Genomic DNA, 12,184 nt, shown 5'->3' with positions numbered 1-12,184 from the left:
AGGCCAACAGCCTGTGCCAAAAGTCAAATTATTTGATTTGACAGCAGCAACATTTACATTTAGTTTGTTGTTTATAAAGGGGATTGCAATGGGATACTTGGCTTTAGAAAGAAACACTTGCATTTCACAAAAAAATTTTGAATGCTTTGACTACATTACTTCGAAATGTAGGAACTGTTGCCATCTGGGCAAACCTAGAACAAATCTATCCCAGAAACACAACGATTCCACAATCTGACATTTGAGAAATCTAGGCCAGGATATAGGAGATTTATCTGATCTGTGAAAAGGTGCTGTACGATCTTTTACCAGCACTTGAGAGAACACTTGAGTTTTTGGTTTAATGGGTCATCTAATAGACAGCACCTCAAACAGTACAGCACCCAGCACTGCACTAAGGTGTCAGTCCAGATAGTGCACTGAAGTCTGGAATGGGTGGTGAATCAGGGCAGAATGATGAATCACAACCGTTTGACATCTGCATTGCTCAATTTAGCCACCACTTTATAGTTCTTTCTCCTATAACTGAATGCGAAGTCCAGCACATTAATTTGAACTATACAATTCAAATCATACGGCTTATGAGTAATTTCTATTTCATTTGTTGACTGTTGCTACAGTGGTCCAACAATCTAGAAGTCACTTCCTGGCATCGCATTAAACAGATCAATTCCAGAGATACTTATTCAGTGACTGGTGCATACGCCTGCAATTCCTCAATAACTTCCTAATCACACATCAAAAAAAAATCTTCAGTTAATGCTTGCTACTCTCTTGCATTTAGGAGCCAATTCAAGCCTGGTCCTTAAATTGTACCAAAATATAGTTGCTGCATCATTTATTCGAGCATTGAAAAGAGTGTTTTTAGTATGTGCCATAAATTCTATGTCTCTCAGATTACAGTTGCTTTATTAATATCAAACACATTGCATAAATGAACTATATAGACTGAGCGTGAGAATGAAAACATGTTACAGCTCAAAGCGCTTAAAAGATGATGTTGGCAGACAGCTGGTGGATTAATAGCTACAGCACTGGACTGCAAGAGTCAACCAAGAAAGTGGAGTTTTAATCAGAGTCATCTGACATTGTTGTAATGGGGACATCCCAGGGAAAGTGGAAAAGGACTTTATTGCATCATTTGGGAAACTAGTGCTTGAAAGGAAGGCTTGCATCCCTGCCAGTGGGGAGATGCTGCCAGCATATGGACAATGTTATTACACCTTCCACTTCCCCTCCATGGATAGAAAAGTTCCATTTGATTATTGGAGATATGGACTATTGGGAGGAAAGGGGAAAGGAACACAAAATTCAACAAAAATAAAATGACAGTTTAAGTTAAGTTAGTGTCATCATGTGTAACGTGTGGAGGCCTCTGTCACAGAGACAGGTCATTGCTTTTCACAATAGTCACTGTCTCTTTCTGTTCTGTGATCTTACAGCTGAACCCTCAGAATGCTGCAACATTAACCAGCTCTTCAAGTTGAACAATCACATGCTGCTGTGCCAAAAGAGTGCCAAGATAAATTATTACAACGCGGTCATTCAACCTTCCATCTAGAATGGTTCTATAAACTCTCATCCCAGCCCCTCCCCTGCCTGCCTTCCAGTGCAGCAGTGACTCTCTCAGTCCTATATTTAAATGTTCTGGTTGGAAGCTATAGCTCTGGTCTACTCTTCTGACAAAAATCAACAGATTTATCCTTTTATAGCTTCATACTTCATATATCACATCCAAGACCCCTCAATTCAAGTTAGAAATCATAAGAAAAATTATAAAGGCATCTGTAAACAATTTGTATTTAGACTGCATGCTCCACAGCCTCAGTATACCCCATAGTCTTTCAGCCAAGTACTTTAAAATTGTAGTCACTGCTTGAGTGTAGAAATTACAGCAACTAATTTGCATAAGCAGCAATAGCATAATCACCAGTAAAGCTGTTTATAAAGTAATGATGATCTAATGGATGGATGAGTTCCCTTGCTCATCTCTAAAATAGTGCCACTGTATAGGTGAGTCTATCTGAGAGGATAAACAGGGTCATGTTTTAAAAAAAAACCAAATGGAGAATCTCAGTAGGTCTGGCAGCATCTACAGAGAGAAAATCGAGTTAACGTTTCATGGCCAGAGATCCTTCTTCAGGTTTCCAATATCTGGTGTTCTTTGTTTTATTTCCTTGTCTTAAATTAAGATCTCACTCAGAGGCTAGCATCTCCCGCGGTACAGCACTTGGTCAGTATGGCACTGGAAGCATCAGGCTCAGGTTGTGCTCTAGTTGCTGCAGCGGCTCTTGCAGCCACAACCCACTGAGTGTGCCCAAGGCTGACAGGTATCTTTAAAAAGCACACTGAAGGTTCTGCATGAACTAAGCCAAATAGAATGACACTGTGGCCTGGCTCCACAGAATACCAATGTGGTGGCAGAATTCAGCAGTGATTCCCATCGTACAATCCCAGACATTAGTCACTGTGAAAATTCACCAACTGGAGGTTAGGCATTTTCCCCAGGGAACGAACAAGTAAACCAGAGTCATGCTTGAATCATTCACATACTTTCCAGCTGCTAAATGCACTAGCAACGGCTGCTGCCAAGAGTGTGCTGCCTAGCCACCTACTTTTGCTGTTTCTGGTGAGAGATCTCAAAAGCACCAAGAAACAGCAATATGCAGCTCCCATGTCATTGCCATTTCATTCGAGTCAGATTAAAAGGTGTCCCATAAAGTTGCTTTCACAAAAACTGGACATTGCTAAGAAAATGTTACCAGAACAGCATTGAGCTGATCAAACATGTCAGCAGGTTTACACATGCCTCAGCTTTAAGCACCAGCACATTTTCCTGCCATCACTGACTGGATCATTCCTCCAACTTCAAAAATAATCAATATGTCATCACACATCCAAGCTGGTCATAGTGACCCAAGTAGTTAACTGCTTTATCCAAGGGCTTTTTTTAAAAAAAGGGTCGATATAGCCATCCAGTCATAGTGTTCAACATGGAATAGTTGACCATTGTGTGGATTGTGGGTGCACAGAGTTCAGGGAGATGGCTTGAAGCCCACCTCTGTAACCTCCTAGAGAGCACAGATCTCTACACTCCTTCAGTTTTGACCTCTTGTGCATCCCTGAATTTTAATCATTCCACCATTAATGGTTGTGCCTTCAGCTGCTCAGGGTGTAAGCCCTAGAATTTCCAGCGTAGCCCATCACCACTCTTCCTACTTTAAGACACTATAAAACCTACTTCTCACCAAGTTTCTGATAATCCTCCTGAAATGCACATTGGAAATTTTACATTAAAATGCCAACATCCAGGAGGTGACCCGAAATGAAGCTGGACCAACCATATAAATATTGTCCCTACAAGAGCATGCCAGGGACTGGGAATTCTCACATCAACTAATTCACCTCCCCGAAACCCATTCACCATCTACAAGACACAAATTAACAATGCAATGGTGTCCCTCCTCTTGGCTGGATAACTGCAGCTCCAACAACATTCATGAAGCTCGACACCTTCCAGGACAAAGGAGTTTTGCTTAACTGGCAACCATTCACCACGCCACCAAAACACAGCAGCAGCAATGTGTGCTATACACAAAATGAACAACAATTCACCTGGAATCCTTAGATTAGTCCTTCCAAACCTGTGACTAGTACTGTCTAAAAAGGCATGGGAAACCACCGTCTGCAAATTTCCCTCTAAGTCATGCTGACTTGGAATTATGTCACTGTTGCTTCACGGTCAATGGGCCAAAACTCTGAAACTTCCTTCAACACTGTAGTTATCCTACATCACATGGACTGCAGTGGTTCAAGAAAGTAGCTAACCACCACACACTTGAGGGCAATTAGGTATGGGTAACAAATATTGGTCTAGCCAGAGATGCCCACTGCACGTGGCAAGATTAGCCATCATGTCCTGGTTTGAATGACACTGCTTAACCTACTATGTTGAGGAAAATAGTGAGGTGGTACGAATAATCACTAGGCCAGCAATCCAAAGGCCCAGATTAATGACCCCTGGATTTTTTCTTTAGGGATGGTGGAATTTAAATTCAATTAATAAATCTCAAACATCCAGACAACAAACATACAGCTCAGTCACGGTGTCCATGACAATGAATGGTTTAAAATACTCATCTTGTTTACTGCATGTCCTTTAGAAAATGCATCCACCATCTTCACTGATCTGATGTGACTTCAGACCCATGGCAACATTGTTGACTTGTAACTGCCCTCAAACAGCCTGGCAAGGAACTCAGTTCAAGGGCAACAAGAGACAGCCATCAAATGCTAATTTTGCCAGTGATGCCCACATCCCATGAGAGAATTAAAAGAAATCAAATTGGCTGCAGTCATGCATCTAGTTTAAAAAGCACTTCAACTGCTTCACCAGACTGAATCTTTGAATCTTGACTGAAATACTCAAGGAGCCACTACATTGTCCGAACGTCATTCTTCAGATACTTGTTCAAGTCGACATTAGAAAATTCCCTGAGGAAAAGCTGGGAATTCTTCTTGGATCTCAGCTGACATTCCTCCATGGACATACCACTAAAAACAAGCTAATGTTTGAAACACTCGGTGCAGATTAGTTACCACATTGGTAATAAATGCCTTCCAAAACACCTTACAACCAATACACTCCAAAGGACTTCAGTGTGATGTGCTTAACATACTCTATTGTTCTTGGCTGCTCCTATAATCCATCTGCCATGCATTAGGGATCTCCTCTAAATCCCCACAACCTACTCTAAATTCTGACAGAGATGCTATAAACCTCCTCAAACTCACTGCTGAGAACTTTCTCTCATCATCTGCTTAACAGCCTCTTTTTCTAACCATGTAATTGTTCCACACTCTCCACACACAACCATTTCCCCTCAGATAGTTGACACTGAGAAACTGAAACAGAGTTCATTCAAACTGTGGATAGTTTTAGAAGGAGGGAATGTTAGGCCACTTTATCAACTGCACTGAAGTATGGAAACCACTAGTTGACAAATAAAACAGATTCAACTGATAAACATTGTGAACAAAGCCATTTGCTCAGTAAACAGTCACCTGTTTGTATATGGTTGAAAATGTGTTGCTGGTTAAAGCACAGCAGGTTAGGCAGCATCCAAGGAATAGGAAATTCGACGTTTTGGGCATAAGCCCTTGAAGGGCTTATGCCCGAAACGTCGAATTTCCTATTCCTTGGATGCTGCCTAACCTGCTGTGCTTTAACCAGCAACACATTTTCAACTGTGATCTCCAGCATCTGCAGACCTCACTTTTTACCTGTTTGTATATGTCAACAACAAAAATGTTAATTCTCTGAATTAAGCAGCAAGCTAGGCATAAAGTGTTTGCTGTCTTGTTATTTGCTTTGTCTTAATATTTATTCAGTGAGAGATCATCTATGACTGTGTTACATCATCTGTCAGATTGATTCTCAGCATTTCAACCTCATCAAACCAAGTAATCACTGACCTGCTATTATTTTGATCAGAATCTGTATTTGCAATCATCAGCAGGTTTTGCTGTCTGTGCTGAGAGGCAAACTATATTTACCCACAGGCATTGGTAAGGCAGTCAAATGTCTCAAGTGGATGAGTAACATTCACCTGCTACCTTGACTGGCAGGTTATTTCCTCAAGAACCTGGGAAGCATCACCAGGCCTTGAGTTTATTGATGTTGCAGACAACCAAAGCACACTTAGAATTCCATTCACCACCTTTGCTCCAATCACAGTATGTTGTGTTCATTATAGTAACCAGTAAAACTGAACAAATATATTCGTAGAAGCAGAGTCTTGCAATTAACCCTCCACCTACACAAAGTTATAACTTGCATTTAAGCCGGAAAAACGCCCCAAGGCACCACAGAGAGTGTAACTTCTAACTTTAAAAACAGACACTTAAGTGTCTAAAACATGAAAGGAAACTTGCCCATCAGTTTCAGACAGTTTTCCTACTTTAGGATGGAGCCAAAGGAATTACAATTAGTTGTCAATCAATCAACAGATAATATAACCAAATGGAAATAGCAGGCACAAGACAAACCGCTTCAAGCATTTAAAAGGTGCAGGGCATAGTACAATTTCAACTTTATATTGTTCATGGTATAATGCTGCTGATTTTACATCAACAATGCACACCATCTGTGTGGACTCGATGGGCCAAATGGCGTGCTTCCACACTGTAGGGATTCGATGATCTGAATTACAACAGTATGGCCAAAGCTGCTTTGTAGACTCTGCACCTGCACCTGGGTAACATTCTACAAAGGGAAAAAATCGGAAACCAGGAACCTAATTCTGTTAAAATTCAAATGGTCAAGTTAGTGGAAACCAAATAATTTAGATGATGGGTTTCAGATGTGTTCACTTTTGTGCTGAACATCTACTAGAAAGAAAAGTAAAGCTACATAATCATTGCTAATAAGCCATGTGCATTCTGGTGCACCATGTAATCTAAAAAGCGTGTTAAGGAACCAGCATGTTACATGAAAGGCTTGCTCTATGATCTACATTCATTCCGTCAGGACGAACTGTACTGGTGTTTTATGTTGAGTACATTTGCTTATCTATATTTATTATGCAGTTGGAAACCAATTATCACAGAACATTTCAATTGTACTTTAAATCCAATGGCCTCATTTGTGAGGATGCCTGAGAGGTCGATAGATTTTTTCATGTGCAAAAACAACTCAACAGGAGAAACTGCCACGCAGAAACATACTTCAAAGCTTCTCTGACACACTAACATTTTCTACCCAGTGCTGACTTTGACAGTATGAAAACTATTTTAAGATGGCATAAAGTCATAGAGATGTACAGCACGGAAACAGACCCTTCGGTCCAACTTGTCCACGCCGATCAGATATCCTAGCCTAATCTAGCCCCATTTGTCAGCATTTAGCCCATATCCCTCCAAACCCTTCCTATTATGTACCCATCAAAATGCCTTTTAACATGTTACAGTTGTACCAGCCTCCACCACTTCCTCTGGCAGCTCATTCCATACATGCACCACCCTCTGCATGAAAACGTTGCCACTTGGGTCCCTTTTATATCTTTCCCCTCTCATCCCAAAGCTAAGCCTTCTAGTTCTGGACTCCCCCACCACAGGGAAAAGACCTTTTCTATTTATCCTATCCACGCCCCTCATGATTTTATAAATCTCTATAAGGTCACCCCTCAGCCTCCGACAGCCCTAACCTATTCAGCCTCTCCTTATAGCTCAATCCCCCAAATCTGGCAACAACCTTGTAAATCTTTTTCAAATCCTTTCAACTTTCACTACATCCTTCCGATAGGAAGACCAGAATTACACACAACACTCCAAAAGTGTCCAAACCTGTACAGCCGAACATGACCAACCAACTCGTATACTCAATGCCCTGACCAAGAAAGGAAAGCATAGCAAATGCCTTCTTCACGATCCTATCTACCTGTGACTCCACTTTCAAAAAGATCTATGAACCTGCACTCCAAGGTCTCTTTGTTCAGCAACCCTCCCTAGGACCTTACCATTAAAAGTGTACAACTCCTGCTCTGATTCACTTTTCCAAAGTACAGCACCTCGCATCATTCTAAACTCTATCACCCACTCCTCAGCCACTGGCCCATTTGATTAAGATCCCGTTGTAAAGAGGTAACCTTCTTCACTGTCCACTACACCTCCAATTTTCTTGTCATCTCCAAACTTACTAACTATACCTCTTAAGCTCACATCCAAATCATTTATATAAATAACGAAAAACAGTGAACTCAGGACTGATCCTTGTGGCACTCCACTGGTGACAATCCTCCAGTCTGAAAAGTAATGCGCCACCACCACCCTCTGTCTTCTACCTTTGAACAAGTTCTGCATCCAAATGGCTAGTTCTCCATGTATTCCATGAGATCTAACCCTGCTAACACAGTGTCCCATGAGGAACCTTGTCAAACGCCTTACTGAAGCCCATATAGATCACGTCCACTGTTCTGCCCTCATCAATCCTCTTTGTTACTTCTTCAAAAAATTCAATTAAGTTTGTGAGACGTGATTTCTCACTCTCACAACCATGCTGACTTATCCCTAATCAGTCCTTGCCTTTCTAAATACATGCAAATCCTGTTCCTAATGCCGAGCGTGGGGTGCTGGATAAGTACAGCAGGTCAGGCAGCATCCCAGAAGTAGGAGAGTTGATGTTTTGGACAAACGCCTTTCACCAGGCCTTTGGCCCGAAACATCGACACTCCTGCTCCTCGGATGCTGCCTGACCTGCTGTGCTTTTCCAGCATCACACACTCTGGACTCTGATCTCTCCAGCATCTGCAATCCTCACTTTCGCCCTGTTCCTAATGGGTTGAGTAATTGGTAAGAAATCACCATGGGCTGAATGCATGCACCCTTTTTAATTAATAAATCTTACACGTGGGTAGGGGGTGGAAACACGAGTATCAGAGCGTGCAACCCTGGCAAAGAGCAAAATGTCCTCCAAAATTCCGCTGTTTACGTCTGTGCCTACGCAGGCTGCTATCTCCCTCACTCCCTGCAGCCGCAGGAGAAGAGGCCCCTGCAAAGGTTTTTTTTCCCCCAGAACTAGGAATTCACTTTCAGGGCCTTTGTCACTCGCCTCCTTTCCCAAGGCACATCAAGCCTTACCTTCCAGGTAGCAGCTGGATGAAGCAGACAGAGTCTTCCTTGATTTACACCCCACCAGCTTACGGCAAATCTCCAGCATTTTCATTTGTTTAACTTCAATTCGAAGTGATTCCTTTTTTTTCCCGGTTTCCTCCTCCTCTTAGAAAGTAGTCTCTTTCGTTTGGTTAAAATAATTCCAACTCCAAACCCCCCCTCCCCCCCTTCAGAACTCACATCCAGAAGCAGAAAGGGGGTGGAGCGGTAAAGTTAGGAATTTTGATTTAACAGAGCGCAAAAACTTTTTTCTTGTTAGTTGCAGTCGGACCTGAAACTTAACGAACATGTACCGCACCCATTTTTCTTTTCGTTACTGTAACTCAAACCCAACTCAACTTTTTGGGAGAATTAGCTGTTCGAAGCTTTGGAGAGCCTGTGCGAGACATATGAGCCTGCTTTTCCTGAGCTCTGTGAACACAGCTTCCTCCCTCCCCCAGCACTGGGAGACTTGCTTACGTTCCACATCCAACAATGAAGCTCTTTGAAGCTCTTGCCTGGCTTCCATCGGTGACATCAGCAGACTGGAGCCACCCACACTGGCTTTAATAGAAGCCAGTCAAAGCTCAGCCTGATCATTCTTGTGTTTCTCCTCCATGGGCTCTCTGGCAAAAAGAACTCAGGAGGGAGGAAGCATAGGACCCCCACACCTCGACTCTGGAATAAGAGGGGGGAAAAAAAATCAGGGTAATGACTACTGGGCGGCACGGTGGCACAGTGGTTAGCACTGCTGCCTCACAGCGCCTGAGACCCGGGTTCAATTCCTGACTCAGGCAACTATCTGTGTGGAGTTTGCACGTTCTCCCGGTGTCTGCGTGGGTTTCCTCCGGGTGCTCCGGTTTCCTCCCACAGTCCAAAGATGTGCGGGTCAGGTGAATTGGCCATGCTAAATTGCCCATAGTGTTAGGTAAGGGGTAAATGTAGGGGTATGGGTGGGTTGCGCTTCGGCGGGTCGATGTGGACTTGTTGGGCCGAAGGGCCTGTTTCCACACTGTAAGTAATCTAATCTACTTTCCCCATCAAATGCGTCTCTCTCGTGCTCAGTCTCACCCTGCCAGCAGAGGAGATATCCCAATACCAATCAGATTGCAGTAGTTCAAGGGGCAATTAGGTATAGGTAATACATGCTGGTCAGTCAATAATGACCAAATACTGTGGATGAATTTTGAAAAAAAATGGCAAAAAAAGGTTTGACCCAAAGATAAACGTTTTAATTAGCGTGGAATGGTCGGATTGGAGTACACTCTGATGCTGACACAGATTTAATGGAAACATTCAAATCGAGATTGAGTACTGTAAAAACATGGGAGAAAAATGGCAGGAACACAGATTCAGAGGCATGAAATGAGTGTAACTAACTGCTGTTCAAAAGGGCTCGTGCAAATTTGATGGATTAAGTAGCCTTCTTCCATTCTGTAAGCCAAAGGACAGAGATTTAAGGTGATTTGTAAAGGAATTATGATCCATCACTTCCCTACACGCATCAACCTCGGTGAAAAAACTCAGACCTTGTTTAAAGCTTTTTCCCCCCTCACCCTAAATCTATGCCCTCTGGTTTTAGACTGCCACGTTAGGAGAAAGACCTTGACTATTCACTCTATCCATGCCCCTTATGATTATATAAATCTCTATAAAGATTTATAGAGCCTCCAACACTCCAAGGAGAAATGCCCTAGTCTATTCAGCCTCACCCTATAACTGAAGCACTCCAGTCCAGCAACATTCTTTTCTGCACCCTCTCATGTTTAACAATATCCTTCCTATAGAAAGACAACCAGAACTGTACGCAATGTTCTAAAAGCGGCCTCATAAATATCCTGTCCAGCTGCAACATGACGTCTCAATGTCAATACCCAATGTTCTGACCAATGAAGAAAAACATGCTAAACATCTTCCTCACCATCCTGGCTACCTGTGACTGCACTTTCAAGGAACTATGTACTTCAATACTGGATTCCAACTTGCCAGTGTTAATTTTATTGCTTAATTCAAATCCTTCATAATATTTTGATCTAAACAATATTCAGTTCGAAAATCGCAGCAGGTCAGGCAGCATCCAAGAAGCAGGAGAATTGACGTTTCGGTCATAAGCCCCTTCCTGAAGAAGGGCTTATGCCCGAAATGTCGATTCCCCTACTCCTTGGATGCTGCCTGACCTGCTGCGCTTTTCCAGCAACACATTTTTCAGCTCTAATCTCCAGCATCTGCAGTCCTCACTTTCTCCTAATATTAAGTTACGGAAAGCCTTCAGGACATTTTTTTCAATCAGATAACGACTGAAAAGAAGCTGCAACAGCTGTATAATACTGCCGTATAAGCAGTACCTTCCAAGTAGAATTTTCTCTCCTGTTAAATCGAGTGATTCTCAAACATGTTATTGTGTAGTTACATCTCGCATACAGCCCTACAAAACAGGAAGCTCCTGTTTCGACCTTAGGTCTTGCCGAAGTTAGCTGATCTTTGCTAAGGCAACTCTGTAATGCTGCAGCTGACAAGAATGCTTGGATTCAAGTGGGGAGAAAAAAATTCCTGTCTTGATGACATCCAATTGCCTTGGTTCGAAAGTAAATTTGAGGATAATACTGAATCAGCCACATGTGATGTTCCCACAGTTGAATATCTTGCTAATGGATATTTCAGCCACCATATAATTGATTGTGGGTTAATCCTGCCAATGTTGTCCTCCTGGTCCTATCTACTTCAATACTTCCTTGAAGACAAAGATTCCTTAATGCTATTTATTTTCTGAAGTTATCAGATACTCTCCTGTACAATAACTGATTCATACCAGTGTCCTGTAGCGTCATAGCTAAAAATGATTCTTACTGTAATCCAAAGCCCATAACATATGTGATAGAGCATCAAGATCTAGACGATTTCTCAGCTCCCCAAGCCTAGAGGCCGATTATTTAAACATCCCTTCAACACCAGCAATTTACTAACTCAGACACACATATTTAGACCAGAATACTACAAGATATAGGAGCAGAATTAGTCCATTTGGCCCACTGAGTCTGCTTCACCATTCAATCATGGCCAAAATGTTTCTTAACCCCATTCTCCTGCCTTCTCCCTGTAACATTACCCATCAAGAATCTGTCTTGAATACACTCAATCACTTGGCCTCCACAGACCTCTGCTGCAACTAGTTCCACAGATCCACCATCCTCCACTGAAGAAATTACTCCTCCTCATCTCAATTCTAAACGGTCATCCCTTCAATTTGAAGCTGCGCCCTCAAATCCTGGTCTCTCCTACTAGTGGAAATATCATCTCCCAGACCACTGTATCCAGGCCTCTCAGTATTATTTAAGTTTCGATGAGATCCGCTCTCATCTTTCCAAACCCTATTGAGTACAGACCCAGAGTCCTCAACTAATCCTCATATGACAAACCCTTCATCCCCAGGATCATTCTTGTCAACCTCCTCTGGACCCCCTCCAAAGTCAGCACATCCTTCCTGAGATACAGGGCTCAGAACTGCTCACAACATTTCAAACACAGATTCACCAGA

At 42.4% G+C, this 12,184-nt stretch overlaps 1 protein-coding gene across 4 annotated transcripts in view; it reads right to left on the bottom strand.

Annotated features, from left to right (window-relative positions):
- LOC132825933 (tyrosine-protein kinase ABL1-like) overlaps nucleotides 1–12,184 on the bottom strand; it is a 245,649-nt gene that overhangs the window by 157,962 nt on the left and 75,503 nt on the right. Inside the window, exon 1 of one of the 4 annotated variants that reach the window (XM_060841585.1) lies at nucleotides 8,638–8,806. The exons of the other annotated variants lie outside the window; for them this stretch is intronic. Within the exon in view, the coding sequence (XP_060697568.1) occupies nucleotides 8,638–8,722 (85 nt within the window). The 5' untranslated portion in view covers nucleotides 8,723–8,806. Of the gene's footprint in view, nucleotides 1–8,637; nucleotides 8,807–12,184 lie in introns of those variants that run through there. 4 annotated transcript variants of the gene reach the window in all.

This window comes from Hemiscyllium ocellatum, chromosome 21 (assembly GCF_020745735.1).
Source record: "Hemiscyllium ocellatum isolate sHemOce1 chromosome 21, sHemOce1.pat.X.cur, whole genome shotgun sequence".
NCBI classification, from domain to species: Eukaryota; Metazoa; Chordata; class Chondrichthyes; order Orectolobiformes; family Hemiscylliidae; genus Hemiscyllium; species Hemiscyllium ocellatum.
Note: the sequence above shows the minus strand (reverse complement) of the source record. Positions and strands in the feature narration are given on the sequence as shown.